This window comes from Pygocentrus nattereri, chromosome 20 (assembly GCF_015220715.1).
Source record: "Pygocentrus nattereri isolate fPygNat1 chromosome 20, fPygNat1.pri, whole genome shotgun sequence".
Classification (NCBI taxonomy): Eukaryota; Metazoa; Chordata; class Actinopteri; order Characiformes; family Serrasalmidae; genus Pygocentrus; species Pygocentrus nattereri.
In genome coordinates, this window is record NC_051230.1 from 6,396,878 (window position 1) to 6,422,837 (window position 25,960).

Here is a 25,960-nt window from a genome sequence, read left to right on the forward strand (position 1 = left end):
AGCTGCAACAACAAGCTTGTCACTGGTGTCAGAGCATTAATAAAACATTCATGTAGGGTTATGTCAGTTGTCATGATGAGCTTATGTAGGTGTCATATAGCCTTAGGAACAGTAGCCTATTTTCAGTTTTAGATATAACGGTAACACTTTATTTGAAGGCTACCTACATAAGGGCTTCATGACACATTCATAAGAGCTGAATAATGCATTTATGAAGCACTAGTTGAACATTTATTAAGTGCTTATGTCGGTTCTCGCAACTTGATGACATAAGATGTTTTATGAAATAAATGACATTGTACTGACAATATGAATAAAACGTGAACATATTTACAGCACTAAACATTTAAAACACTATACATAACTTTATATGTCAGCATTCTTAAGACGACATTGTATTAATATCAGGTGAAATCTGCCTGGAAACCACCCCCTCTTCCCTCCATGGCATGGATAAGATGATTGATGCAATTATGTATGGGGTTTAAATGTTTAGTGCTGTAAATATGTTCAACGTTTATTCATATTATGTCAGTACAATGTCATTTATTTCATAAAACATGTTGCGAGAACCGACATAAGCACTTAATAAATGTTCAAGTAGTGCTTCATAAACGCATTATTCAGTGCTTATGAATGTGTTATGAAGCCCTTATGTAGGTAGCCTTCAAATAAAGTGTTACTGATATAACTTTGCCCTTTACATTGTATGTAAATTTCGTGATGAATAGATCAAAAGAAATGACCCAAAATTACTTGGACAAAGTCTGGTTCCTCTCACTTACAGTAAAAGTAGAGCATGTTTTTAAGTCTCATTTTGGAGATACAAGGATTTGTTCTGACGACACAGTTATGTCTAACTGTATAACTGCCTAGAGCTCTAGTCCTTCAGCTAGACAATGAATGCAGTGAATGCCGGAGTGGTAGCAGGACTCATGTTAGTATAAGAAAACAGTGACAAACTCCATCAACACAGACGTTTCGCTATTACTCATATTTGCGATCATGACATCATTTGATGGTGTGGTGGATGGTAAAGACAGAATATAGCTCACTCTTCCACAGATTTGTTTGCTTTCAGCTCCTGCGATGTGCAGACTGATGCAGTATTTCTGGTAATTATAGGTGTCCGGATATGTTATCGTAGGCAATAACACACCATCAGGGCTCAAAGATAACATATTGATTGAACAGCTCTGATCAAACTGACTTTTTCTTCATGTCTTTGGAAGCCACAGCCTGCATTGACCGCTCCTTCACATTATGCTGAAGGAATTTCAAAAATGCGGCCGTGAAGGCCTTCCTCAGCTTCAGCAGATACTGCATACAAAGTGTGATTCATTTATCGACTTAACCCCTTAACACTTGTGTGGTGTTCAGGTCGGTTTACCAAAAGACAAATAATTAAGCCATTTATTATTATTTCAAGCCCAGATTCCTCGGCCTTAATATAAAATAATTAATAGATAAATTAATAGATTAAAAAATTAATAAATATTTATTTGTTTGTCTGAAAGATCCCAAAACCCTGTATCTCCAAAATGTTAACTTTAGGAGGAGAAGGAAAAAACATATCTTACTTTTAATATAAGTCAGTGGCACGTTTTTACAAGAGAAGGACAGCAGATATTTGTAAACTTTGTCAAAACTATGTAAAAATAATATGTATGTATATATGTAAAATGACAGAGCGGGTCAGCGGATGCTGAGGGTCATAGTGCGTAGAGGTCACCAACTTTCTGCAGATTAAATCACTACAGACCTTCAAACTTCATGTGGCCTTCAGATCAGCTCAAGAACAACGTAGAGAGCTTCATGGAATGGGTTTCCATGGCCGAGCAGCTGCATCCAAGCCTTACATCACCAAGCACAATGCAAAGCGTGGAATGCAGTGGTGTAAAGCGACGCCACTGGACTCTAGAGCAGTGGATACGTGTTCTTTGGAGTGACCAATCACGCTTCTCCGTCTGGAAATCTGATGGACAAATTAGGGACAAATTGAGAACGGGACTTGTCTGGCTGCATTGTGCCAAGTGTAAAGTTTGGTGGAGGGGGGATCATGGTGTGGGGTTGTTTTTCAGGAGTTGGGCTCGGCCCCTTAGTTCCAGTGAAAGGAACTCTTAATGCTTCAGCACCAAGAGACTTTGGACAATTTCATGCTCCCAACTTTGTGGGAACAGTTTGGGGACGGCCCCTTCCTGTTCCAACATGACTGGGCACCAGTGCACAAAGCAGGTCCATAAAGACATGGATGAGCGAGTTTGGTGTGGAAGAACTCAACTGGCCCGCACAGAGTCCTGACCTCAATCAATCAGGCACAACATTATGACCACCTCCTTGGTGGGAAACAAAGAGATGGTCATGATGTTACGTCTGATTGGTGTGTGTGTGTGTGTATATATATATACAGTATCGTATAGTAGTAACATTTATATAGACTCAATTTCTGTTTTTCAAAGAAAATAATCCCAAACCCATTCTGTGTTGTTGAGGTCTGGACTCTGGGGTGGTCAGTCCATTGTTCAGCTTCTTTGTTTGATGTGTCCGTCTCCTTTTCTCAGTGAGGTTCTTCTTGAACAGATACACGTCCTTTCAGACCCACAGCGCTGAGTGGTCTTCTCACAGTGGAAGGATGGACAGAAACGCCTGTGGATGATTTCAGATCTGAAGCAGCTTGATTTTCTCCTCTCTCTCAAAGATCAAAGCTTTAAGTGCTGTTTATCTGTTGGGGGCAGTTTTGGTGTCTACCAGGTTAATAGGAGGTCCACTAAACTCCAGTTACGGAAACTATATTTTCGAGTGTAGAGAGAGAAAGAGAGAGAGAGTGAGGAGAGAGAGAGAGAGAGAGAGAGAGAGAGAGAGAGAGAGGAGAGAGAGAGAGAGAGAGAGAGAGAGAGAGAGAGAGAGAGGAGAGAGAGAGAGAGAGAGAGAGGAGAGAGAGAGAGAGAGGAGAGAGAGAGAGAGAGTGAGTGAGAGAGAGAGAGAGAGAGAGAGAGAGAGAGAGAAGAGAGAGAGAGAGAGAGAGAGAGAGAGGAGAGAGAGAGAGAGAGAGTGAGAGAGAGAGAGAGAGAGAGAGAGAGGAGAGAGAGAGAGAGAGAGAGAGAGAGAGAGAGAGAGAAAGAGAGAGAGAGAGAGAGAGAGGAGAGAGAGAGAGAGAGAGAGAGAGGGTGACGGGGGGTGGGGGTGGGAGAGAGAAAGCCTATATGTTATCCCGCTCTACCCCCTCCTCCTGCTCCTCTACGTCACTGACTCCTCCTGACAAAACAAGCCTCCATCAGCTGGACTCCCACACACTCTCGCTCTCGCGCGCGCTCGCAACAACACACCACACGCGGTCTCTCAAACAGAGGAGGCGGCACGTGCTGAGCGTGACGTCCCAGTCTGCTCGCGCTCTCTGCGCTACAGAATAAAAACAAAAACACGAGACAACCCGCGGGAGGGGAGGAAGGGAAGGAGAAGCGGGAGAACTGAGATCTGCCGGATTCAGGACTTGGACAGCTCCCGCGCGCACGAGCCTCCTGCACTGACCCCTGAGCAGTTTTTCTTTCTTTCTTTTCTTTTTCTCTCTGGTTTGACCCCTCCGCGCGGGGTTACCATGGCCACCGTGCTGCAGGGTCAGAAGCAGCTCCTGGAGAAGTTGTGGAAAGGCGCGTGCAGAGCCGTAACCACGCCCAGGCCTGAGAGCGTCATCATCGCGAGCATCGCCGCGCGCCGAGCGCACAGCAGCGCGTGAGTTAGACACCTCTAAGTCCTTTAAACATGATGCGTTCCACAGTGTGTGTGTGTGTGTGTGTGTGTGTGTGTGTGTGTGTGTGTAAGAGGAACAGAGATGCGCGCGCGTGCACGTGGAGAGATAGATAAACAGAGAGAGAGGAGGAGAGAGCAAGAGAGAGAAAGAGAAAAAGTGACTGAGGGACAGAGGGAGAGAGAGAGAGAGGAGGACAAGAGAGAGAGAGGGACTGTGAAAGAGAGGGAGAGAAAGATGGAGAGAGAGAATGACAGAGGGACAAAGGATAGGAGAGAGATAAAGAGAAAGAGGATAGAGACAAAGACAGAGAGAGAGAGAGAAGGACAGAGAAAGAAATGGGCATGGAAAGAAGAGAGGAGAAGGAGAGAAAAGGTGAGAGAGAGAAAGACCTGAGTCTACCTGTTTGCATGTAAGAGTAAAGGAAATGCCCACCCTGACTGAAGGACAGAGGGACACGCGATGTCTTTATGTTTCCATGAGGGAGAGATAAAGAGACTGCATGTCTGTATGGTTGATGGTGCTGGTCAGACTGTGAGGTCAGGGACAGAACCACAGAGGACACAGGGACTCCAACTCACACCAAAGCTACTGGATGGATCTCCATCACACCAGATAATGCAGCTCCACTGCGATAGAGCACAGTGCTGGGGGGCTTTATACTCCTCTAGCCCCCACTTAACATCGGGCAATGATATTTCGCTTTAGGTTGTGGAGCAGTGGAACTGCATTCCGAGTAATGGAGCTCCATCTAAAACCTTTTCCATGAGCTGGAGCCGTCTTTGTAATCCACAATTAATCATCCAGCTTCAGTATCCAACATGAGATCCTCACAGCAATGTCTAGTGTAAAGCCTTCCCAGATGAGTAGAGGCTGTTACTGCAGCAAAGGAGGAGAAACTCACATGTCACTCATAAATGCCCTTGATAAATCAGCAGGTGTCCACAAACTTTTGGACACGTAGTGTATCTGTATATGTGAATGCTGCATTACCGTCTCTGGGTGCCGGCAGGCGCTCCGTGTATCTGTATGAAGCTTGTGATTCCCCGCTGCTCTGCTTCTCTCCTCCTGCTGGTCCTCATCTCTGGCGGCTTGATCCTTTTATCACACACTCGTTTATTTTCACAAACACGACCACCACACTCATTCGTCCGGCGCTAGAGACTCCTGTTTCTGCAGGGCTGCCTCCAGTAAGATAAAACCTGCTTCTGTAGATGTGGCAGCATTTTAAAAACCCACTAATCAAAATACACACAGCTCCCATCAGAGATAGAGACTCGAACTCAAGTGTCAGACGTTGACTGAGTCACAACTCAACCTGGACTCGTCCTTAACTAACTCACAATTTGACTCACACTCACCCTTAACTGACTCACAACTTGACTCCACTCGAAATCGAGTGTTCTCTGATTGAAGACTTAGCTCAAACTCACCCTTAACTGACATGTGACTTGAACTCACCCTCATCTGACTCTTAATTTAACTCTAACTCACCCTTAATTGACTCACAACCCGCCTCGCTTATCTGACTTGTGACTCAACTCAAATCTGCCCTTGACTGACTCACAACTCAAATTCGACCTTAACTGATTTGAGACTGAACTCAAACTCACCCTTAACTGACATGTGACTCGAACTTGGCCTCAGCTGACTCTAACTTAACTCTAACTCACCCTTATTTGACTCATAACCCACCTCCCTTACCTGACTTGTGACTCAACTCCAGCTTGCCCTTAACTAACTCACAACTTACAATAAACTTGCCCTTAACTGATTCGAGAGTCAACTCAAACTCACTCTTATCTGACTCAGAGCTTGACTCATTCACTGTTAACTGATACAGAACTCAACTCAGGCTCACCCTTAACTGACATGTGACTCAAACGGCTGACCTCAGCTGACTTTTAACTTAACTCTAAATCACCCTAAATTGACTCATGAACCACCTCCCGTATCTGACTTCCGACTCAACTCAAACTCATTATTAATGGACTCACAACTTGACTCAAATTCAACCTTAACTGATTTGAGACTGAACCCAAACTCACCCTTAACTGACATGTGACTCGAACTCAACTCAACTCTAATTCACTCTTAACGGACTCAAAACTTGTTTCCCTTAAATGACTTGGAACTTCCCTTGGACTTGCCCTGAAATTACTCACAACTCAACTGACTCGCAATTTGTCTTGACCTTTAACTGAGTTGAGACTTGACCAGAATCAACGTCAAATGACTCGCATCTCAATTCAGACTCACGCCTAATTAATTAACAGCTTGATTCGGAATCACCCTTAACTGACTCACTGCTTGACTCCTTTAACTGACTCACAACTCCACTCTGATTTGCCCTCAACTGGCTCCAACTCAATCCTTTAACTGACTCATGATTCAATTCGAATTCGCTCTTCACTGAATTGTGACTTAACTTGGACTCGACATCAACCGACTTGAATCTCGATTCAGATTCTCCCTTAATTTATTCACAACTCGACTGCCTTAACTGATACACAGTTTGACTCTGATTCACCCTCAACTGACTTGCATCTTAACTCATCCTTAACTGATTCATGACTCGGCTGACCCTAGTCTTCGATTAACTCATGACTCGACCTGGACTTGCCCTTAATTGATTCGCAGCACTTTTAACTGACTCACAACGGTCCACAGAGCGTCCACTCTGATTTGTCCTTAATAGACTTGTGACTCAACTCAAACTCATCACTATCTGACTCTTGACTCGACTTGGATGTGCCCCCAGCTGACTTGTGACTCGATTCAAATTTGCCTTTAACTGACTCACAACCCGATCTGGATGTGCCCTCTGCTGGCTTGTGACTTGGCTCAAACTTGCCTTTAACTGACTCACAACCCGACTTGGGCTCATCCTAAACCGACTAGTGCCTTGACTCTGACTCATGACTCAACCCGAACTCAAGTTGTTAGGCTCTTTCATTTAAACATGTAGCCCTTTAGTTCCATCTTTCAGACTGAAGGATATTCTGTAATGACAGGCTTTTTTTAGGCTCACAGGCTTTTAGTAGAGGTTTACTTTTGCACAATGCTGTACTTGCAGCTAACAACGAGACTATACTGATATAACCCACAGACCTCTACCCTGGTGACTCACGACTTGACTCGAACTGGCATAAAACGACTTGTGAATGTCTCTGACTCACATAGACACATCCTAGTGTAGGAATTCATAGATACACATAAGCAGCATGAACAGCTTTCACCAGATCAATACGTTTTCACATTTCTCAAATAACATTAGTCTCGCTTCTTCTCTCGCAGCCTCTGTTTCATAAACAGACTCAGCTTGTGTCTGTGCTGGTAAGACATTTTCATTTAATAATGCCAACAAACGGAAGAGTCATAAAAAGGAAACACAGCAAACAAAATATTGGATTTGGATTCAAATGTAGTTTAAAGTCACATCATAGTGGAAACACACATGGGTGTCCAGATTCAGATCTAAATACTACGGCTGTCCCAATTAAAGACCCCCTAATGCTACACTGACCAAATACAGTAAATCATTATGAGTAAGATATATGGGTTCATATGTTAATGCAATGTTTACAGGCATATATTCTGTATATTGGATATCTGGATTGCATACTACATGATCCAACCCCTGGGTGCTCGGGTGAAAGCCTGAACGTCAATAAAGGGAGGCTACTGATGCTGCTGCTTCAGCGCTGGATGGGCAGGCGGTGCCAATTCAAGCGGCGTATGACAACAGGAGAGAGAGCGTGTCACATTACTTATGAATAAAATCTCCTCAAATAATTTCTCCTCAATCATCATAACATCAGGTGCCTCTTTCCTTTTCTCACTTCAATTATTGTCAATATTTCCACCTCTTTTGCTGTTGTAGTCTCTATTCCCCTCCTCTCTTCCCCTCATTCACCATCTCACCATCGATTCTCCTCCAGTCTCTCTCTCTCTCTCTCTCTCTCTTTCTTTAGCCGTCACACTCTATACATATTCATAAGTCTTGACTACCTGCAGGCTCTGAGTGACACTGATGTCGATGTGAGCCGGACGCCCACATTTACAAACAAATAAACAAGACTCATCCCACCGAACGCCGGGCCGCCAAAGAAACGTCCAGTTTGGTCTTTCCTGCTGAGCTCGTTGCAGGAGAAGAGCATTTCAGGCCGTAGCTCTTCCCCTGTTGATGGGACACGAACTAAGGTGCTGTTAGAGCGGTCAGTGTTTTTCTTTGTGCGTCAGTTTTGTCCTCCGCTCGGCTTTAGCCAACAGCCTCAGGCTTCATGACTGTGGATACGGCGTTATTTACTGAGAATAAACACCGGATGATGGACAGTTATAACCAGAACAAGTGCTGTTGGAGTCTTTATTATTCGCCTCTATTTTCCTCACTCTCCATCTCTCCATCAAGTGTCTTCCAGTCTCTCTCTCTCTCTCTCTCTCTCTCTCCCCCTTTCTCTCTCTCTCTCTCTCTCTCTCTCTCTCAGTTTATGGCACTTTTTATTAGCCATGACAACAGCATATTTGCATTGCCAGTGTTTGGGTTACAAGCTTTAGAAATATTAAGGAATAATAAAATAGGAATAATCTGTTTAGAATTATATTAAATATTACAAATGGAAATAATATTAAATTAAATGAATATAAAAATGTTCAATAATATTTGGTGTGTGAAAAATTTGAAATTGTTAAAACTAAAGGAAGAAAACAATTTCTTTTTGGTTACTGAGGAGATGAATAGGTTTGAGGACGATCCATCACCCAAATAGTACCTGCTCTGTGGCAGTCCTGTCGGGATCCTGACCATTAAAGAACTGGGTGACAAGGTATGCAGAGAAACAGATGGACTACAGTCTGTAACTGTAAGTGCTACTATATGGTCAGTGGAGCTGATAAAATGGGCGAAGACCATAGAAACAAGGAGGTGAATTTAGTGGCTAGTTGGAGTAGATAGATAGATAGATAGATAGATAGATAGATAGATAGATAGATAGATAGATAGATAGATAGATAGATAGATAGATAGATAGATAGATAGATAAAAATGCCAATTTTGTGGGAAAAGAAAAAAAAAAAAACTTGCAGTGGAAGTTTATGCAATGAGATTTTATTTATTTATATATATATAAATATATATGTATAGAGAGAGAGAGAGACAGAGAGAGAGAGAGAGAGAGAGAGAAAGAAAGCTTATATATATATATATATATGAGACCCTTCTACATTGCATTAAAACAAGTGCGTGTGTTTGCATCCTCCACTTGTTCATTGTGTTCCTCTCAACTGCCCTGAGCCTATTCAGCCTGCTGCTTTACCGCTCTACTTTTGTTCTCTTCTCTTCCTCTTTCTCTTATCTGCATGGCTGAGCTGTGCTGGAGGCCTGAGGGGGTGTAATTAGGAGCCCCACACCCCCCAGTGCACTCTGACTGGAGCAAAGGGGTGGGCTCACTTCTTTCAGCTGGAGGGTCCAGCCCCACACTCACACACTAACACTGCATGCCTGCAAGCTGTCAGCTACTCAGTAACAAACCTCATTAAAAATGCAAAGGGTTTTAGATACAGGGCAAAGTCGGGGGCGAGCATGTGTGTGTGTGTGTGTGCGTGTTGCAAGGGAGCAGATGGCCCACAGGGGAAAGGTTAAGGGGGGCGGTGGGGACCTGTTAGCCCAGCAGATGTTAGATTAAAGAAACAATGAGGAAAAGGATTAGATGACCAGGAGATGCTCCTGAATCGTGATGCATTAGAAGAGCAACTTTAATATGCTTTTACCTGAACGCTGACCATGATGGAAAAAGACAAAAAAACACCCATTCGCTGAGGCAGCACTCGAATCCTGTAACCTAACGATGACAAACATTCTGTAAACATGTTATGCCGGATGTTTTGTTTAGTAATATTGCAGTGTCATTCAGAGGTGGACAGTTACTAAGTAAATGTAATTGGTTTCTGTACTTAAGTATTTTTGGTGTATCTGTACTGAAGTTTCTCCGTTCTGGACTTTTTCCTTTCACTCCACTACATTTCAGAGTCTAATATCCGACTTTTTCCTCCGCTACATTTTGAGAAATCTGTTGTTCCTTTTGGTTTCTGTGTGTATAAAAACGTAACATGTCAAAACGAAAGAAGCGCAAAGCCAGAGCACCAATCAGGGCCCAGCGGTCACTTTGTTTAGAGCTGGTTTTGACCTGTTGGTCATACCGACCCAGTGCAGCACGCGGTTCAACGTCAGCGCAGCAGCGTAAAACTTTGGGAGAGTCTGTTCAACATAAATGATGAACTAACCTAACTTTGTGTAAATAGAGCACAATATAGAAATATGTCCACATATGCAGTCGAGACTGACGCGGCTTTTTTCTGAATTTCTACAAACACCATTTCATTTTATAGTAAATGAGTTTGGGCTGGTTTATGTTTATGAACAGACGCCTACAGATCAACATAGTAAAGGAGCTCATCTGTGATCCTGAGTTTAAAGCCAGTTTTTATTATTATTCTTTCTTCTTCTTTCTTCATTTTCTTTCTTTAAATAAATAAACCCGAAAAGATGACTTTGTAAATGATGAAGTGATGATTATGAGATGTAGGTGGAATATCGCTGGGACATGGTTCTGGCTGTTCTGCTGCTCTTATGATGAAACGATGTATTTTATTATACATATTTATGTTGCTTCACGTAACTTTTGTTTCACATTTGCTGAATAAGAAGCTTATAACTGTCTGTGGATTATTCCACTGAACTGGCTCAAAGTCAGAGTTTAAACACATTCAGATTTTTAACTGCCTTGGACTTTAGACAGAATTCCTTTTGATGTGAGTGACCTTATTGCTTTCAGTGACCCTATACCTCGTCATAAACTCCCTCCGGTGGGCCAAAAATTTTATTACACGCTTCTATAACCTATATAGAATAGATACATAAAGAATAGCTCAGCCAGGTTGCACTGAAGTCCCTGTAGTTACTGAACAGTAAGCCTTAGAATGTAGTGTGTAGTATGTTGCTTCAGATTTTAAGGGGGTCATTTATGCTTATTTAATTAAATCTAATGATTATACATTCCCTTTCGTCACTTTTAAAACAATCATAACACTACCACAAATTGCTTTCATTAGTGACACATTTTGAGCACAACTCAGAAACAATAGCCAGTATATAACTACTAATGTTTGAACAGTTAGAATTAGAATATTTTTCAACAAAATATAAAAAAAGTTGGTATAATTGCAGAAAAAATGTGTTTCAGTAGTGACGATTGTTACGCTGCCCCTCTTATTACCTTCATGTGTTATTGTTGAGGGTGGCACAGTGGCGTGGTGGGTAGCACTGCTGCCTCACGGCAACAGCTGGGTTCGAATCCCCGGCCGGGCGACCATGTGTCTGCGTGGGTTTCCTCATGCAGTCAGACCAATTGGACATGCTAAATTGCCCCTAGGTGTGTGTGTGTGTGTGTGTGTGTGTGTGTGTGTCTGCCCTGCAATGGACTGGCGAGGGCAGTCCTGCCTTTCACCCAATGACAGCTGGCTCCAGCACCCCCTGTGACCCAGAAGGAGAGGTGGCTTAGAAGGTGTGTGTGTGTGTGTGTGTGAAACTGGAGAGCAGTGACGTTTTGACAGACAGCACGAGGCGCTAAGACAACATTCGTAACTCTCACTTTATTGCGCTTTAGTTTTATTTGACTTTCTTTACCTCAGTAATGGTAGCTAACATTACTGTACCTGTCTGGCTAACTAACCTCATTACGTGTTTTTTGTTTCAGCTGCGCTCGTGTGGTTGGTCGCTAGGTAACAGACGCGACACTTGACTGTCGGCTTCAATCGAGTAAGCTAAGATTTCCGAACTTGAGACGAGAAAAGATGCTGTAAGATAAGATTCTTAAGTTAGATTTAGATCAGATTTGCTTCTGTAATACAAACATGTGAAGAATCTCATCTTGACCTTGTCAGATCTTAACTTGGGAAGAAACGGAAATAGGAAACACGGCCCCAGCTTTCTTAGCCACGTTGGCATTTTGGCCTTGCTGTTCCTTTAAGAAACTTGGAATATCCCCTTCTTTAGCTATTACTCTCCTGACACTCCTCTGCATGTCTGTGTTTTTGCCATAAGCGCTGTTGTCTTGCTGGTTGGGTGGGGACTCTGTCAGGCCTGTAGCTTTGGCTCCCAGTGAAGCGGCTGCAGAAACGCTGATATGGCTGCCAGGCCTCGAGGGTTCCTCTCTAATTCCACTGTAATCTAAGCGCTGCAACATTACAACACAGGCTTCCGGAGCCGAGGAAGGCTCTTCAAAGCCTGGGCGCATGTTTTTTAGGCGGTAGTAAGTCCAAAGCGTCGTTGGCATTGCGACGAAAAGTGCAGCTGTGAAGCACTGGGGAGATGGTATTGAACTCCCAGCATTTAACACCACTCATGTAGGGGACGCTGAGAGATCCTGGCGCTGGCTTGGCGCTTTAAAAGACGACCTTTGAAATTCCTTTTACAGGATCGGTTTGAGTAATTGGCCGCCTGACGCAACGAAGAGCGAACGCAGGCTTTTTGATGGGCTCTTTGTGAACAATTTTCATGTCCTTGACAGCTATATTTAACTTGTGGTGAAAAGGAAAAAGAAGAGGAGGGGGGTGAAGGAGTTCTGAAGTGTCAACGCTGATGCATAAATCAAATAATGGAATCTGGCATTTAAACTCGGCTCTTGGCATTTAACACCGCTCATGTTAACAGAATGAATTGTGCGCACAGATAAATGTGTTTACAAGAGCCTGCACTGCCACATCAACTCCAGTTAATTTATGACATCTCGGCATGATGGCGATGCGGCGTCCCTTCTCGAACGTTCCCTGGCAATCATGTGCGTCATTATGTGTGCGAACGCCTGTTCTCGCGCACGAATTCTGATTGTAAGTCAGGACTGATGAAGCCTGTTTTAAATTGCACCTGATCGGCAACAGACAGAAACATTGCCTCATTCTGGTTTCATTTCTATTCCCCTCGCCAACCACCCCTCTCTCTCTCTCTCTCTCTCTCTCTCTCTCCCTTTCTCAACCTCTGTCTCTCGGCCCACCCCGTGTGTACGCTGCAGGCCGAACAGTTTACAAAGAACTGTTAAATCCCATGGATCAGTCCAGAAAAAGCAGAGAGATTAAGCAATGCAAACAGGGCACAACCTCAGGTTGTGTAGGAATCATTTTCACAGATGAGTAATAGATAGAATACATACATTTAAAGAGATCTTATACACCTCAGCCACTATTAATATCCATAATGAATTAGCTTATGGCTTTATGAACCACTCATCATGACCTGATAATCAATTGAATAACATCATCTTAATATTTAAACTCTGACTGCTTTAGATTTTTTTTTCCCCTCTGCAAATCTGCCTTTAGTCAGAGGATTTGGTTAATATATGCAAAACTACTAAGTCTTATAGCACGAGGCGTAAAGCTCTAGTTACAGGACACCGCTCGGCTTCTTCTTTCTGTTTCAGCGGCGTAAGAGGCATTACGCTTAGAAACTATTTGAATGGTGGCTGTTACGCTTTTTGCCTCGATGCTTCATTCACTTTAATGATGACTGTAAGAATTCGGTATCAGTCAGACGAACGCAGATATTAGGACATTGATTGGATTTATTTACGTGAAACCGTGGGGCAGCCCAGAGGCAGGCGTGGGTCGAAACCAAAACTGTATATATGATCACCAGAGTGATCATGACATGACAGACAAAAGCAGAAGGAAAATCCAATATGGGAGGTGATCAAAATAAGCAAAAAGGTCAAAACCAGGAATCCAAAAACAGGCAAACAAAACCAAAGGTGCAAAATTCAAGGTCCAAATGTACAGGCAAAGGGTCAGGCACAGAAACAAGACCGGGAGAATCAGGAAAACGCTCAGCAAGTTCATAGAAGAAACAACACCTCGCAATGAGAGCTAGCTAAAGCTCTAGCAAGTCATGTGATCACCTAACACAGGTGTGGAAAATCAGTAATCCGGTGATTGGGATCTGAACCAGGTGCGTGACTGATCACTCAGCGTCTCCCGGGAAATGGAGTCCGCTCTGGCGGTCACGTGTTCTCCCAATGTATCTTGGGAGATTGAGTTCTTGACACTGAGAGGATCTGTCTGAGGCGTGACAATGACTCTGTAACACGAGTCAGATCGTGCCCTTAGCCCAGGGGTCGGCAACCCAAATGATAAGAAAAGCCGTTTTGGCCTTTCAACAAAAATCAAACCAACAACTTATGTCCGTTTTACCATCCTGAACTGAAAAACGTCAAAAATGGACATACAGGTTTTGTTTCGACAGCAGCGATATATAGAACGAGATCTAACAGCAGAAAATCTGTTTGTTTTTTTTATTTACTGATCCAAACTGTTATGAATGAGCTTATGTGCTCACTCTGAAAAAACACAGTACAAACAATAATAAAGGGAGCCTCATGCTCTTTTATACCATGATAGAAAACTTAGAGACACTCCGGCCAGCACGGACACTCATGTGCCACAACTCCTCTAGTGACATATTTACAGGAGTTTAAGGGACCATAGGCAAATTCTCAGAAAGCTTTACTTTTAATCTCTTTTGGTGAACGTAACATAGAACCATTCTGATCCATATAACCAACCCACAGTGAGAGCGAGCCAGGCCAAAGTACAGCCTCCACATGGTGGATACAATTACAGAAGTCTGCATCCCCCCATATAAGTTTAAACTTGTTAATGTCGTACTTTTACGTTGAAATAAAAAATAAATGCCATTTTAGTAGATAATATGTCTCGCATAGGGTGACCAGATCTGCGGGATAGTATAGGACCAGGATGCAAATCAAGTATTGACCACAGCACCTACTTTAACCCCTGAAAAGGCCAGGGCCAAACTTTTATTACACACTTCTAAGAATACCAGAAAACTCAGACAGTTTTTTTTAACCAATGACGCTTTCTCAATGACAATGTCCTATAAAAGTTAGCAAGTGGGTGTGATTGCATCAGGCACTGTGCTAATTGTCTGGCATACACTTCAATATGCTGTTAGCTACAGTAGCCGTCTTGGCTGGCTTCATTAGGTGTGTTTGGAAAATTATTCAAATCTTTTCTTTTTTTTTGTCGAACTATCACTTTAAACAGTCATCAGTTACTTTCCACCAAAGCATTAAGGCTATTTCATAACTCATAGACCACAGTCTATGAGTAAACAATCACTTAAGAGTAAGAATGCTTGAAAACATTGAGTATTTCCACCTCACTCTTAGGGAACTGGTCCTGTAACCAGAAGGTTGCCCAGTGCCGACGGTCCATGACTGAGGTGTCCTTGAGCAAGACACCTAACCCCCAACTGCTCCCCGGGTGCTGTGGATAGGGCTACCCACCGCTCCGGGCAAGTGTGTCTATTCCCTAGTGTGTATGTGGTGTTTCACTTCACGGATGGGTTAAATGCGGAGGTGGGATTAAAAAAGTATCGCTTAACGAGGTCCAGGTGCGGTGTTTAAATTCTTAAAACCGGCTGCGTTTTGTGTTTAGCGCTTTGCCCTTATGTCAGCTCCACCAGTCTCTGCATTCTGAGAGAGTGAGGTGGAAAGACTCAATGTTTTCAAGCATTCTTACTCTTAAGTGATTGTTTACTCAAGGACATAAGCGATTTCCCCATGCTGTGTGCATGAGAGTGGAAGGATCATTTATGATTTCTGCGCCCAGTGCCTTCCTCTAGGATACAGCAGGCCGAGTCGGCCATCGAGGCCTAATGAGGTAAAAAAAAAAAACTCGCTGATGAAGCCTAAAGGCAGCAAAGCCTTCACAGAATGACACCAGCACTCCCCAGCACCACATTACCAGCCTGTTAGGAAAAGAAAACAAGAAAATGGCCAGATACTTGGCGAACAGGCTAAACCAGCTCTAAAAGGGGCTGCACAGTTTCATAAAGGCCTACTGTCCCTTATTTGATTTACATCACTGTTTCAGTGTTGTTGCATAATTACGTAATAGATTGTTCTCTTCTGTAATTAATTACATTTGCATTGTATTTACATTCTGCACTAACAAGTTTGAGTCTGGAAGTTTGACTTTGTTTGTTTGTTGGTTTATTTCACTGTCAAAAAAGAACAAAAACATGGCAAAAAGACAAAGAAGTCGTTTTAATTACAATTTGTGGAAAACAACCCTGCTTGATGTTCAAATCATAATAAAATATCTCTTATTCTATTTACAATTGCGCAGACATTACGCATTATGCTGTGAAGATAAAGGACCCATGTTGTCGCTGTCCAAAAAAACCCCCATTTATCTTTATTTTCATCAAATTTTGTGCACCATTTGAGCTTGGCAGCCACGCTTTCATGATGAACAGACCAATAGAAATGTCACTCACGATACAACGTCTTCTTCTTTTGGAATCCTTTTGTCCCACTTGCGATACTTGAGATGGTTTTTGCATATCAAGATCAGCCATAATTCATTTTTACATGACCATTTTCTAAACTTTCCTAATCTGTTGGTATTAAATCGTGTTTTAAAGGTGATATATGTAAACGAGCTCTGTTCTAATTGGCTGCAGTGTGTTATGGTTCATTCATAAGGCAGTCTGGGCTGAAACACTCATTATAACTTCAGTGTGTGGGAGCACGTAGACTGCTATATCAGTGTTGTGGAAGAAAAGCTTGTATCTCCATTTTTGTCTTTTTCCAGGATTTGACTTGGAAAAGATTCGGCTTCCATTGACTTACATTAAAAGTAAAGTAGCTTTTCTCCTTCTCCTGTAAAGTTACCATTTTGGAGATACGAGGTTTTCTTCCAACAACTGCGATATGCTAAATAGGCAATAATTTAGCAGTTTAACTGCTATGTATGCATTATATGGGCTGGGGCATAAACAATATGTCAAAACTCTTTCTTTTGTTTCCATGATAAAAGTTTATGTAACAAACAAAACAGCTACATCAACCACATACGGTCCGCATAATAACCGAGTGGGACAGACCATTTTTGCCAAAGAGATAGATGTAATGGTCATTTCTCCCAGTGCTACATGACTGACTGTTTGAACTTTGGGATACATTAGGGTGTCCAGATATCCTGTCGTCCACCACAGGGGCAGGCCAAGGCTGAGATACAAGCGTGTAATGAATCACTTTCATCAAAGCAAACTTAAATACCAGCTTCTCTATTTGGAACAAACAGATTAGATCTTTGATTAGAGGCTTTGTGCATTGTTCAAAGATGTAGTTCACTTTGTTGTCGGGACTGAAATGTAAATGTTTTGGTTGGCAAATGATAAAAATCAAAGGTTTAACTACAGAAGCCTTGAGAAATGTGATCCAGAAACAAAGTCCCTCCTAATTTAAATGTCAGTTAATTATCTACTGTGCCGGTTCACCAAGGGGCATAAATTGCATTACATTCTGAGACTACAGGCAGTCCAACCAGACTGACATCACTACATTTAGTGCATATGTAAAATCTTACTTAACCCCCTAGAGAAGAGCACAAGGTACAAGTTCAGCTCAAGCCCAGGCTAAAGTGTTAGTCGTCAGTTATTGTCAGTCAGCTTGTTGGATCCTGGCTCTTTCCCATGCGTGCTGGAGTGCAATTTTCCTCTCGACTGGACCCCTGCAGCGATCGCAGGCCATTATTAAAATGCAAACTTATCAAAGTCAAACCTTCATCACTTAAATTAAATCATTTCAAGCTTGACTGGCTCTCCTCATCCCTGCCTCCCCTTCATTTCTCATTTCCCTCCCTTGCCCATCCTCATTTCGGGGAGACGATCTGCCACTCATGCGAAATTGCTCCTATTTGCATAACTGATGCTTCATTTGGGCTGTGTCTGTTTCCGTGGCCGTGGCAGGCTAGGGAGAGCCATAATGAGCAAAAGCAACTCTTAACACCTCTCAATTTTGAGGTCATGTCTGACAGTGAAGACCAAATGTTTCTTGAAACTGATGCTTCCTCTCAGCATCAGCTTTAGAGGAGTCAGATGTTCAGGGTCGGACTAGGAGCATTGCCCTGACGGACAGCTAAGAGCTTGCACCAATGTTACATCCAGGTGACATCCAGAAAGCATGCGTGAAAGATTTTTGAACACCATGAGTATTTTTAATTTAGCAGCATATAATATAAGCTCCCCAGACAAAACATTTGTCACCTTGCGTCTTTAAGGTGGTACTAACTTCAAGCAACTGCAGGAGAATGAATGTGCTATAAATATCTGCGGGGTGTGTGACGGGATTCATAGATTGAGAAAATGTGGTACATCTTGTTTGATGTGTGGAAAATGGGTCACAAAGCAGATGTTAATGATTGGCAAAAAGGCCATATTGAGAAGGAAGTAGCTGAATATGTTCAGTGAGGTAACTTCTAGCCCATAGATCATGTCCCTTTTATTGGACCCCTAATATCACATCTTATACACTTATACACAGACATTGTATAGGTAGCTATGACAGTAACGTTTTTAGCCATTAGCTTACAATAGGGTGCCGATATTAAATTTATATTAAAAAGATATATGAAATAAAATGAAGAAAAGACTGTAGACATCGATTTTTATTTCACATAAATCATCATTATTGCTTTTATTAATGAGGGTTTCCCATTGGCTGGTAAAATTTGTCTTGACTTTTGTATTTTGTAGTATTGCAACATAACTTTGTCCATTTTAATGGTGAAATCCAAGAGCCATCTAATCAGTATAGTGTTTAAAACCACTGCCTTTTATCTGGCAGACTGGGGTTTAAGTCCCCACCTGGGTGCACACAGTACATTACACCAGTGCAAGTCCTTGGGCAAGACTCCCAATGCTATGTTCACTTTTTTCCTGATAAAATATGTAATTTAGCCCCAGAAGTATAATGGGCTGCACACAAACCTGAGCAATGCAAGTGGACTGTAGGACTGTAGCTGGAAAATATTTGTTTAGGTCTACATTTACCTGAACACTGTGACGTGTAACACTTAAAAACCTGCGACAATTCCAAAACTGATAGCATAGTAGAAGGCTAAACAGTAATGTTTGGCCGCTATAGCCATAGAGATGCTATAGCAAATGACTTCATAGATGACAAAAGGTTGATAGTATATTACACATGTCGAGATTTAAAAACATACACCTACAGATTGTACGTAAATGTATGTTTAAACCCCTTAAATGGCGCAAAGTTTTATGACACACTGCTATTACCTAAGAATAGCTTAACCAGTTTGCGGTGAAGTTGCTGCGATTCCTGAATAATAAACCCTACTATGTAAAAATAAACAAAACTGGGATTTTAAAAAGGTTAATAATAGTGTTAACTAATAACTGTGTCTAAATGGAGTGACTGGCAATTTAGCCAAACCTTAAATGTCTTGTTGATTGGTTTGATTTGCAGTGCAGTTTGGGCTACACTAGATTGCCCCCTTCATTTTGAGCTGCACTGTGGGACATCACTAGAGCGCAAACATTTTAGTACCCCTTCAGGAATGTTTCAGTTTTTTTTATGTCGTTTTATTGATGATATAGAAATCCTTCCAATTTACGCCCACTCTGTCCAGATTAGTGTTGCCCAGTTCAAGCAGAAACTGTGCTGGCTTTGGTATAAGGGGTCTAGTAAAAGTGTTTGAGGGGAGTTTTACAGATCTAGGCTATATTTAAACGGAATGCAGTTGGAGAAGCTTAGTGCATTGACAGGCTCTGGCGAGGTCAGGAGAAAGAAAAGGAAAATAAAACCAACACTCTCCTTCCTATCCAAATAAGATTAGCTCATTATGAAGATACCAGCAGCTCTCTTGCTGTTAGTTTTCGTGACTGGCTAGATGTTCAAGAGGCCAATTTGCATTTCCAGAACACATCAACTGGTGAAACTGGAACGGATGAGGACCAAGGTACGTTTTATATGTCCTAATTGTCTCAGAATTGGGCCGACAGTGCTCTGTTTTAGCGTAGAAGCCATGATTTCACCTATAGAGCTATATAGGGAACCGGAGATTCAGCTACATTTGTGATGCGGAATAAGAAGTGACTGAAGAGGAGGGTTTGTTACAGACTCACTCAGTGTAAGAATTGCGATGGTTTCCGAGTGTGAGGGATATTACCACTGACAGATCCGGCTGAGCGCTGATTAGGAAAAGTGAAGCTGACAGGTTTGCTGCCTTCCCCGCCCAACATGGCACACCATGAGGCGGCCATGTTTTCTCTCGCTCTGAGGCTTTCCTTAGTGTCCTTTTCCTTTCCTATTGCTAGCTCGTTAGCCGCTTTTTCCTTTGCCTCACTCGGCACTGACAAAGCTCTTCGGAGAAAGTGGAGAGAAAAGGGACCCCTCCAACCTCCGGCTTAATAGTTTAATACTTTCCTACTGAAGATTAGACTGGAAGAAAGTTTTATTCCCTTCATGTTAACTTCAAATACGCTTTGTGACTGATAAATGTAGACATGCTCTCACATACCCGCTTCTATTGCTCTCCATTGAAGAACGTAGACTTCTCAAGCCTGAAAAAAAGCATGAAAGGCGTGCTGATAGCCAAGTAATAGAGTTGTTATTTTAAGGTTTCAATTAAGAAAGGCTTTCGAGAAACTCTGTCTCGTCGTCAGCTGGAAGCTAGCACTGCTAACACTGGATCGGTCCAATTGGAAAGGCTTAATGATGTGTCTTTGATCATGCCGCGGTGACGCTCATGCTTCACTGTCCCAATTTTAATAACGGTTTCAATGACACTCAGATGATGCGTCTGAATTATTTAACTGCGTTCCCCTTCTTCTGACTGTCTCAGTTCAGGGCTTTCCATTTACGTCCGCACATATTTCAGCAATGCGACTTTGAATGAATCCAAATTCAGGTCCGTTTTGCTGAGAAATGCGCCACTGTCAGACATATTCAGCCAAACATGGAGCAAGGTAGGATTAACATCCGCAGTTTTGCCTGGAGAATAAATGAAATCACATGGCTGCACATGACTAATAATAATGGAACTGAAACAGGCTACTCTCGGTGCTGTCGTAATGCAGATGGCACTCTATATGTATATATATATATAGATATAGATATATATGAGTAATTACACATATGAAGAATCAATCTTTCAATGTTCTTCCCTTTTTTCCTTCCCATCCCTTTTGCTTTGTAGGTCTTCAGTGGAAGACAGCATATGACTTTTGGGAGCAGCATAGTACTTATTTTTCATTGATTTGATTGACAGTTGAATTTGCACAAATTTGTAATGATTTTTGTTAAAAAAATGAATGGAATTCCAATCACTCATGCAAATTTTAAGTTCTGGTACCCAGTCCAGTGGGTTCTACCTTGAAAACCCCTGGAGATCTACTTTACTTAAGAGTTTAGTTCCAACCTTTACCTAATCATCTGCTCCTCCCCCTCACCTAAGGCACTAAGGCACCTGATCCAGCCAATTAGATACTTGAGAGGTTCATTAGCTGGAGCAGGTGTGGTAGACTATGGTTGGAACCAGGCTCTTCAAGAAGGTAAATCTCCATGACCATGGTTAGTGACCACTGCTCTTAAATAATACTCAGACTGTGGTTAATCCAGATTTAGATACTCAGACTGTATTATTCCAGGTTTAGATACACAGACTGTGATTAATCCTGGTTTAGATACTCAGGCTGTGATTAATCCTGGTTTAGATACTCAGACTGTGACTAATCCATATTTAGATACTCAAACTGTGATTAATCCAGGTTTAGATACTGAGGCTGTGATTTATCCAGGTTTAGATACTCAGGCTGGGATGAATCATTATGTACCTGCACCTGAAAGTGTGCTATTTATGATGGACAGTCAATCTCATTAAACATGATGTAACGTGTGGGAGCGATGATGAGGCAGACGCATACGCTGAGATAAGCAAGATTTATTAAGGGCAAATCCATAGTCAGGGTCAAAACAGTCCAGGGTCATAGAGCCATGGAATGGGGAACAGACATGACAAAAGAAACACAGGATAAACAAACAACGGAGGTTGTAATAAACAAACACCAATCACTTCAAACAAAGACCAGCGAGGGACTAGGGAAAACACAGGGCTCAAATACAACAGGGATAATGACGGGGACACAGATAATGACACAGGAAACAGGTGGTTACAATCAGGGGTGAAGTCAAGAAACAAGGGGGCAGGACAGGGAAGCATCAAAACAAAGAAAGCACATGGACAAGTAAACAAAAGCACATGGAAGACTAGGAAGGGCCAATCGTGACACATGAGGAGGAGTCGCAAAGAACGAAAAAGCAAAAGAAGTCATGGTTGCTAAATATGTAGAACGCACGCATGTATAACTATAAAAATTCTGTTGATGCTCCTATATAGAACCACAAAGCGTTCTTCTATTGTGACAATGTCAAGTTTGTATAAAATAGTAAAACCCTTTCTGGTGCTACATAGAACCATTTTCAAAAAGGTTCTATATAGAACCACATGCAACATATTCTCCATCAATCTGAAGAATGCTTTTACCGTTAGAAGAAGCATTTAAGCATGACATGGTTCTATATAGAACTCATGGTTCTAACCCTTGAAGAACCACATATTTTAAGCAACTTATTTGTGTGGACTTTTTTATTTATTTATTATATGACTACTTGGTACTTTTTATCCAAATGATAACATAATACTGTGAAGTTTACATACTTGCACAATGAATATGCCTTGAGACTAACTATCATGTTCCTCAAAATAATTACCTAGTACTTTGTGCGTACCGCACACTTTCTTGGTTAACACTTAGAACTCAAGGGACTCTAAAAGAAAGCGTTACTGCATAATATAATAGTTGAGTCCAGTCATAGTGATCTTCTATGTTGTTCTGGCTGGCTAATCACTGAATATCCTTTCCCAGCAATCCTGGAACTGAATTCAGAGGGCAAAATATTTGTCTTGAGCTTACAGTGCAGCCCACAGTCTATTTAATCCATTTCTGTCTGCTCAAATGGCCTTTTAGCTAATTATATTTGCACCAAGAAGCCTCTCCAGTTCAGGCAATCACTCTGAGTTGTGGGCCCCTTAATTATTTGCAATTAACTCTCATTATTGATCCGAAACTTTGCGCATTAGCTCGGAGTTAATATAATTAAAACATACATCAGCGTTTGTTGCAATATTCCTCTCGCTGATATTCAATTAAGTGGACAGAGTTAAATCATGATATAACTAAGCTCGCCTCATTTGATTTGCCCTGCAGGGTGCTCATATTGATGCCAGTATGATCATAAGCAAAAGAATTCCAGTACCTATTAGTTAAGTCTTGATGTAATTGAGCAAAGTTTAATCCAGATATTACAAAGTTTAGCTCATTTGATTTGCCCTGCAGATAAACAAAATAATTCAAGTTCTTATTAATCAGTTCCATGTCTTCGGTGATTAGCAAGCCTTTTACGCATAGACTATGAACTTGTGTAACTGAAGTCTTCTGAAAAGGCTTTACATTAGAGGTTAGAACATTGCTGTGAGGAGTTGGCTGATTTCAGCCATAAGAGCATTAGTGAGGTCAGGGACTGTTGTTGGATATTCAGTTCTGGATCACTCCAACTCATGCCAAAGCTATTGGATGGAGCTGAATCACTCCAGAGAAGACAGTTTCACTGCTCCACAGCCCAGTGCTGGGGGGCTTTTTATCATTCTGGCCAACTCTTGGCATTGGGCATGGTGATCTTAGGCTCATGTAGTTCAGAGCATCCCATTCTGTTGGTCAATGTTTTCTATCGAAGCTGTGTGTGTGCAATTGAACAACTATGTCAGGAATGAGTGCACCTTAATACAGCTGAATTCATAGTCTGCTCTGTGAGGGTCCATGGGGGTCCTGACCACTGAAGAACAGGGTAACAGAGTATCAGAGAAGCAGATGGACTACAGTCTGTAACTGTAGAACTCCAAAGTGCAGCTATACAGTAAGTGGAGCTGATAAAATGGACAATGAGTGTAGAAACAAGGTGTTCGGTGTATGTATGTAGCGAGAGAGAGAGAAGTTGTGTGTACAAATGCACAAAAAATATGGCAAGCAGTGATCTAATGCTCTGCATCTGGAAACATAAAAAGAAGAGCTTTTGATGTCTGCACCTCTGACACATTAAGGGTAATAGAATAATCTGCTTGTCCTTGAGAGAGCACATTCTTATTGGGACTCAGTAAATTGCATGAACCTCCCTCGCATAAAATGGAAATGGCCTGCCAGCGCAGGCGGTATTAAATAACAGGGAAGGGTAGGTCCATCCAATGAGACAATTTATTAGGCGTTTTGGAAGCAGCCCTTCTGTACCAGCCTGTGAAAAAAGTGGGAGGTCACTGTCTCTTTAATGAACACGTCCAGGTGGAGAATGGCAATTATAGAGTGTGTACAGGTGCTAAAACAGGGTCAGCATCTGGAGCTTGGGGGTGGAGTGAGCTCAATGATTAGCCGATAGTCCTCCGTTCACGGGAGTGTGCGTATTATTTAACAGAATTCCGAGCCTGTTAATAGAGTGTGAATGTTTTAAAATGACCTGTCAAGAAAAATGTCGTTATTATGTCCTTAGCAAAGCCTTAAGTCTCCGTTCCAGTGGCCAGCCAAAAGGTTACCGCTGAGGTTTGGTGCTTTTCTATGTCGCACATTTCTGAATAACGTGAAGTGATTACTGGCTAATTGGAGTCAGCAGGTGAAGGAATAAAAGGAGAATCGACTCTTCAGTCCTTCGTTTATCGCTCCGTCCACACTTCACAGCTTCAATTCTTCCTCTCATCCGGAACGGAGTGGGTGCCCAGTTATTACACGGGCCACTGTGAGCACCAGTCAGCTCAAGAATCCCTGCTCCAGCACCAAGTTGTAGCCTGAAGTAGGACAGCAACTAAGCTTTATTTCTATAATCGATTAGTCGATTGATTCATTGGCTGTGCTGATTTTGGTTCCCTTTGCTGCTGTGTGACAAGTGATTTCTCAAAACAGTGAAAGCCACATCACCTGCTACACTTTCTACAGTGCACCGTAGTTAGGTAGTAATGGACTACATGTAATCTGGATTATATAATCTTAAAAAAACATTTTAAGTGTTAATAGCCTTATGAAAACGTATGAGAAAGAAAGAAACAGAAGAAGAGGGAACATTAGATCCGTACTTTCAGATGGTTTGAAGCTTATGAACCCAGTCAACTGTTCATCAAATAAACCTGCTTGATCAGAAGTTGTCCAAAATCAAACGTTGGTTTATTGTGGGGTAGATCATGAGTCTGATTGCCCTAGAGGGCATAATATGTGGGGGACCAAGTCTTACTATCTCGCTATAGTTTTTGAGCTGAAAGATCTCAGGCCTCTCTCTTATATACCTCTTTTTTGTGAATGCAGTTGTTTTTATTCTCAGTTTTTGCACATTTTTCTCAATTTATGTGTTGATGTGAAGCAAAAAACGCAGAATGACCAATCAAATGACTGAATGAACGGTCAAATGTCTGGCGTTGTCTGTTCTTCTTAGCCTTTCATCGGTGTAGTAAACCACATCAGTGAACGGCTGAAGAGCTGTGCCAGCCAAGAGGTTAGACACATAGTTTATTCTTCAGGCTAATGTTGTCATTAATATATTTTTAACATGCATACTTGGAGAAAGCAATACATTATGCAGGCACAGGTAAACATTACGTGCAAAGTGATGATGGGAAATTCTTATGGACGATGCCAAGCCAAAAATATAATGGTTGTTATTGACGGTTTCGGGCTGTTCGGATCCTATAGAGAATATTAGGTCTTACAATAAACACAAACTAGCTCGGCAGTGTTTTTCACCTGTTTGAAGTCATCAAAGCTATGCATCAATGAAGTAGCTTTATGTATGTGTTATATATATGGACACAACTCTTTGCCAAGGATTGAAGAAATGAACATTTTCAAGGCTTGGCCCACAGCCTACTACTGTCCCCTCTCTCTCTCAGGGTGGGTGGGATTCCCCCTCCAAGCCTGCTAGCATTGTGCATGATAGGGTCTCCTGAAGATACAAGGTTTTCTTCCAATAACAGCAATATAGTATTTGTACTTTAGTTTAAAAGGTAACATTAGGACTTATGTTTTAGTAATGCACTTGATTCACTATCAGGTTACGTTTTTAAATATTAATGCCTAATAACACCTTCTAACTGTGGTAAATCACTGTAATGTCCTCTAATGTAACGTATACCTGCGCAGCACAGCTCCGGTGGGTGCTGGGTTTGGCTAGTGTAACTCTGAGCAGACAGATAACTCCTGCTCCATCTGCCCCTGTATCAGCACACAGGTGGTGGAGA

The 25,960-nt window shown here is 42.0% G+C and overlaps 1 protein-coding gene across 1 annotated transcript in view; it reads left to right on the plus strand.

Moving 5' to 3' along the window:
* Positions 1-3,273: 3,273 nt before the first annotated feature.
* Positions 3,274-25,960, plus strand: part of srrm4 (serine/arginine repetitive matrix 4) — a 115,565-nt gene continuing 92,878 nt past the window's right edge. The window contains exon 1 of the mRNA XM_017711186.2: positions 3,274-3,729. Coding sequence (XP_017566675.1) covers positions 3,596-3,729 — 134 coding nt within the window. The 5' untranslated portion in view covers positions 3,274-3,595. The remainder of the gene's footprint in view (positions 3,730-25,960) is intronic.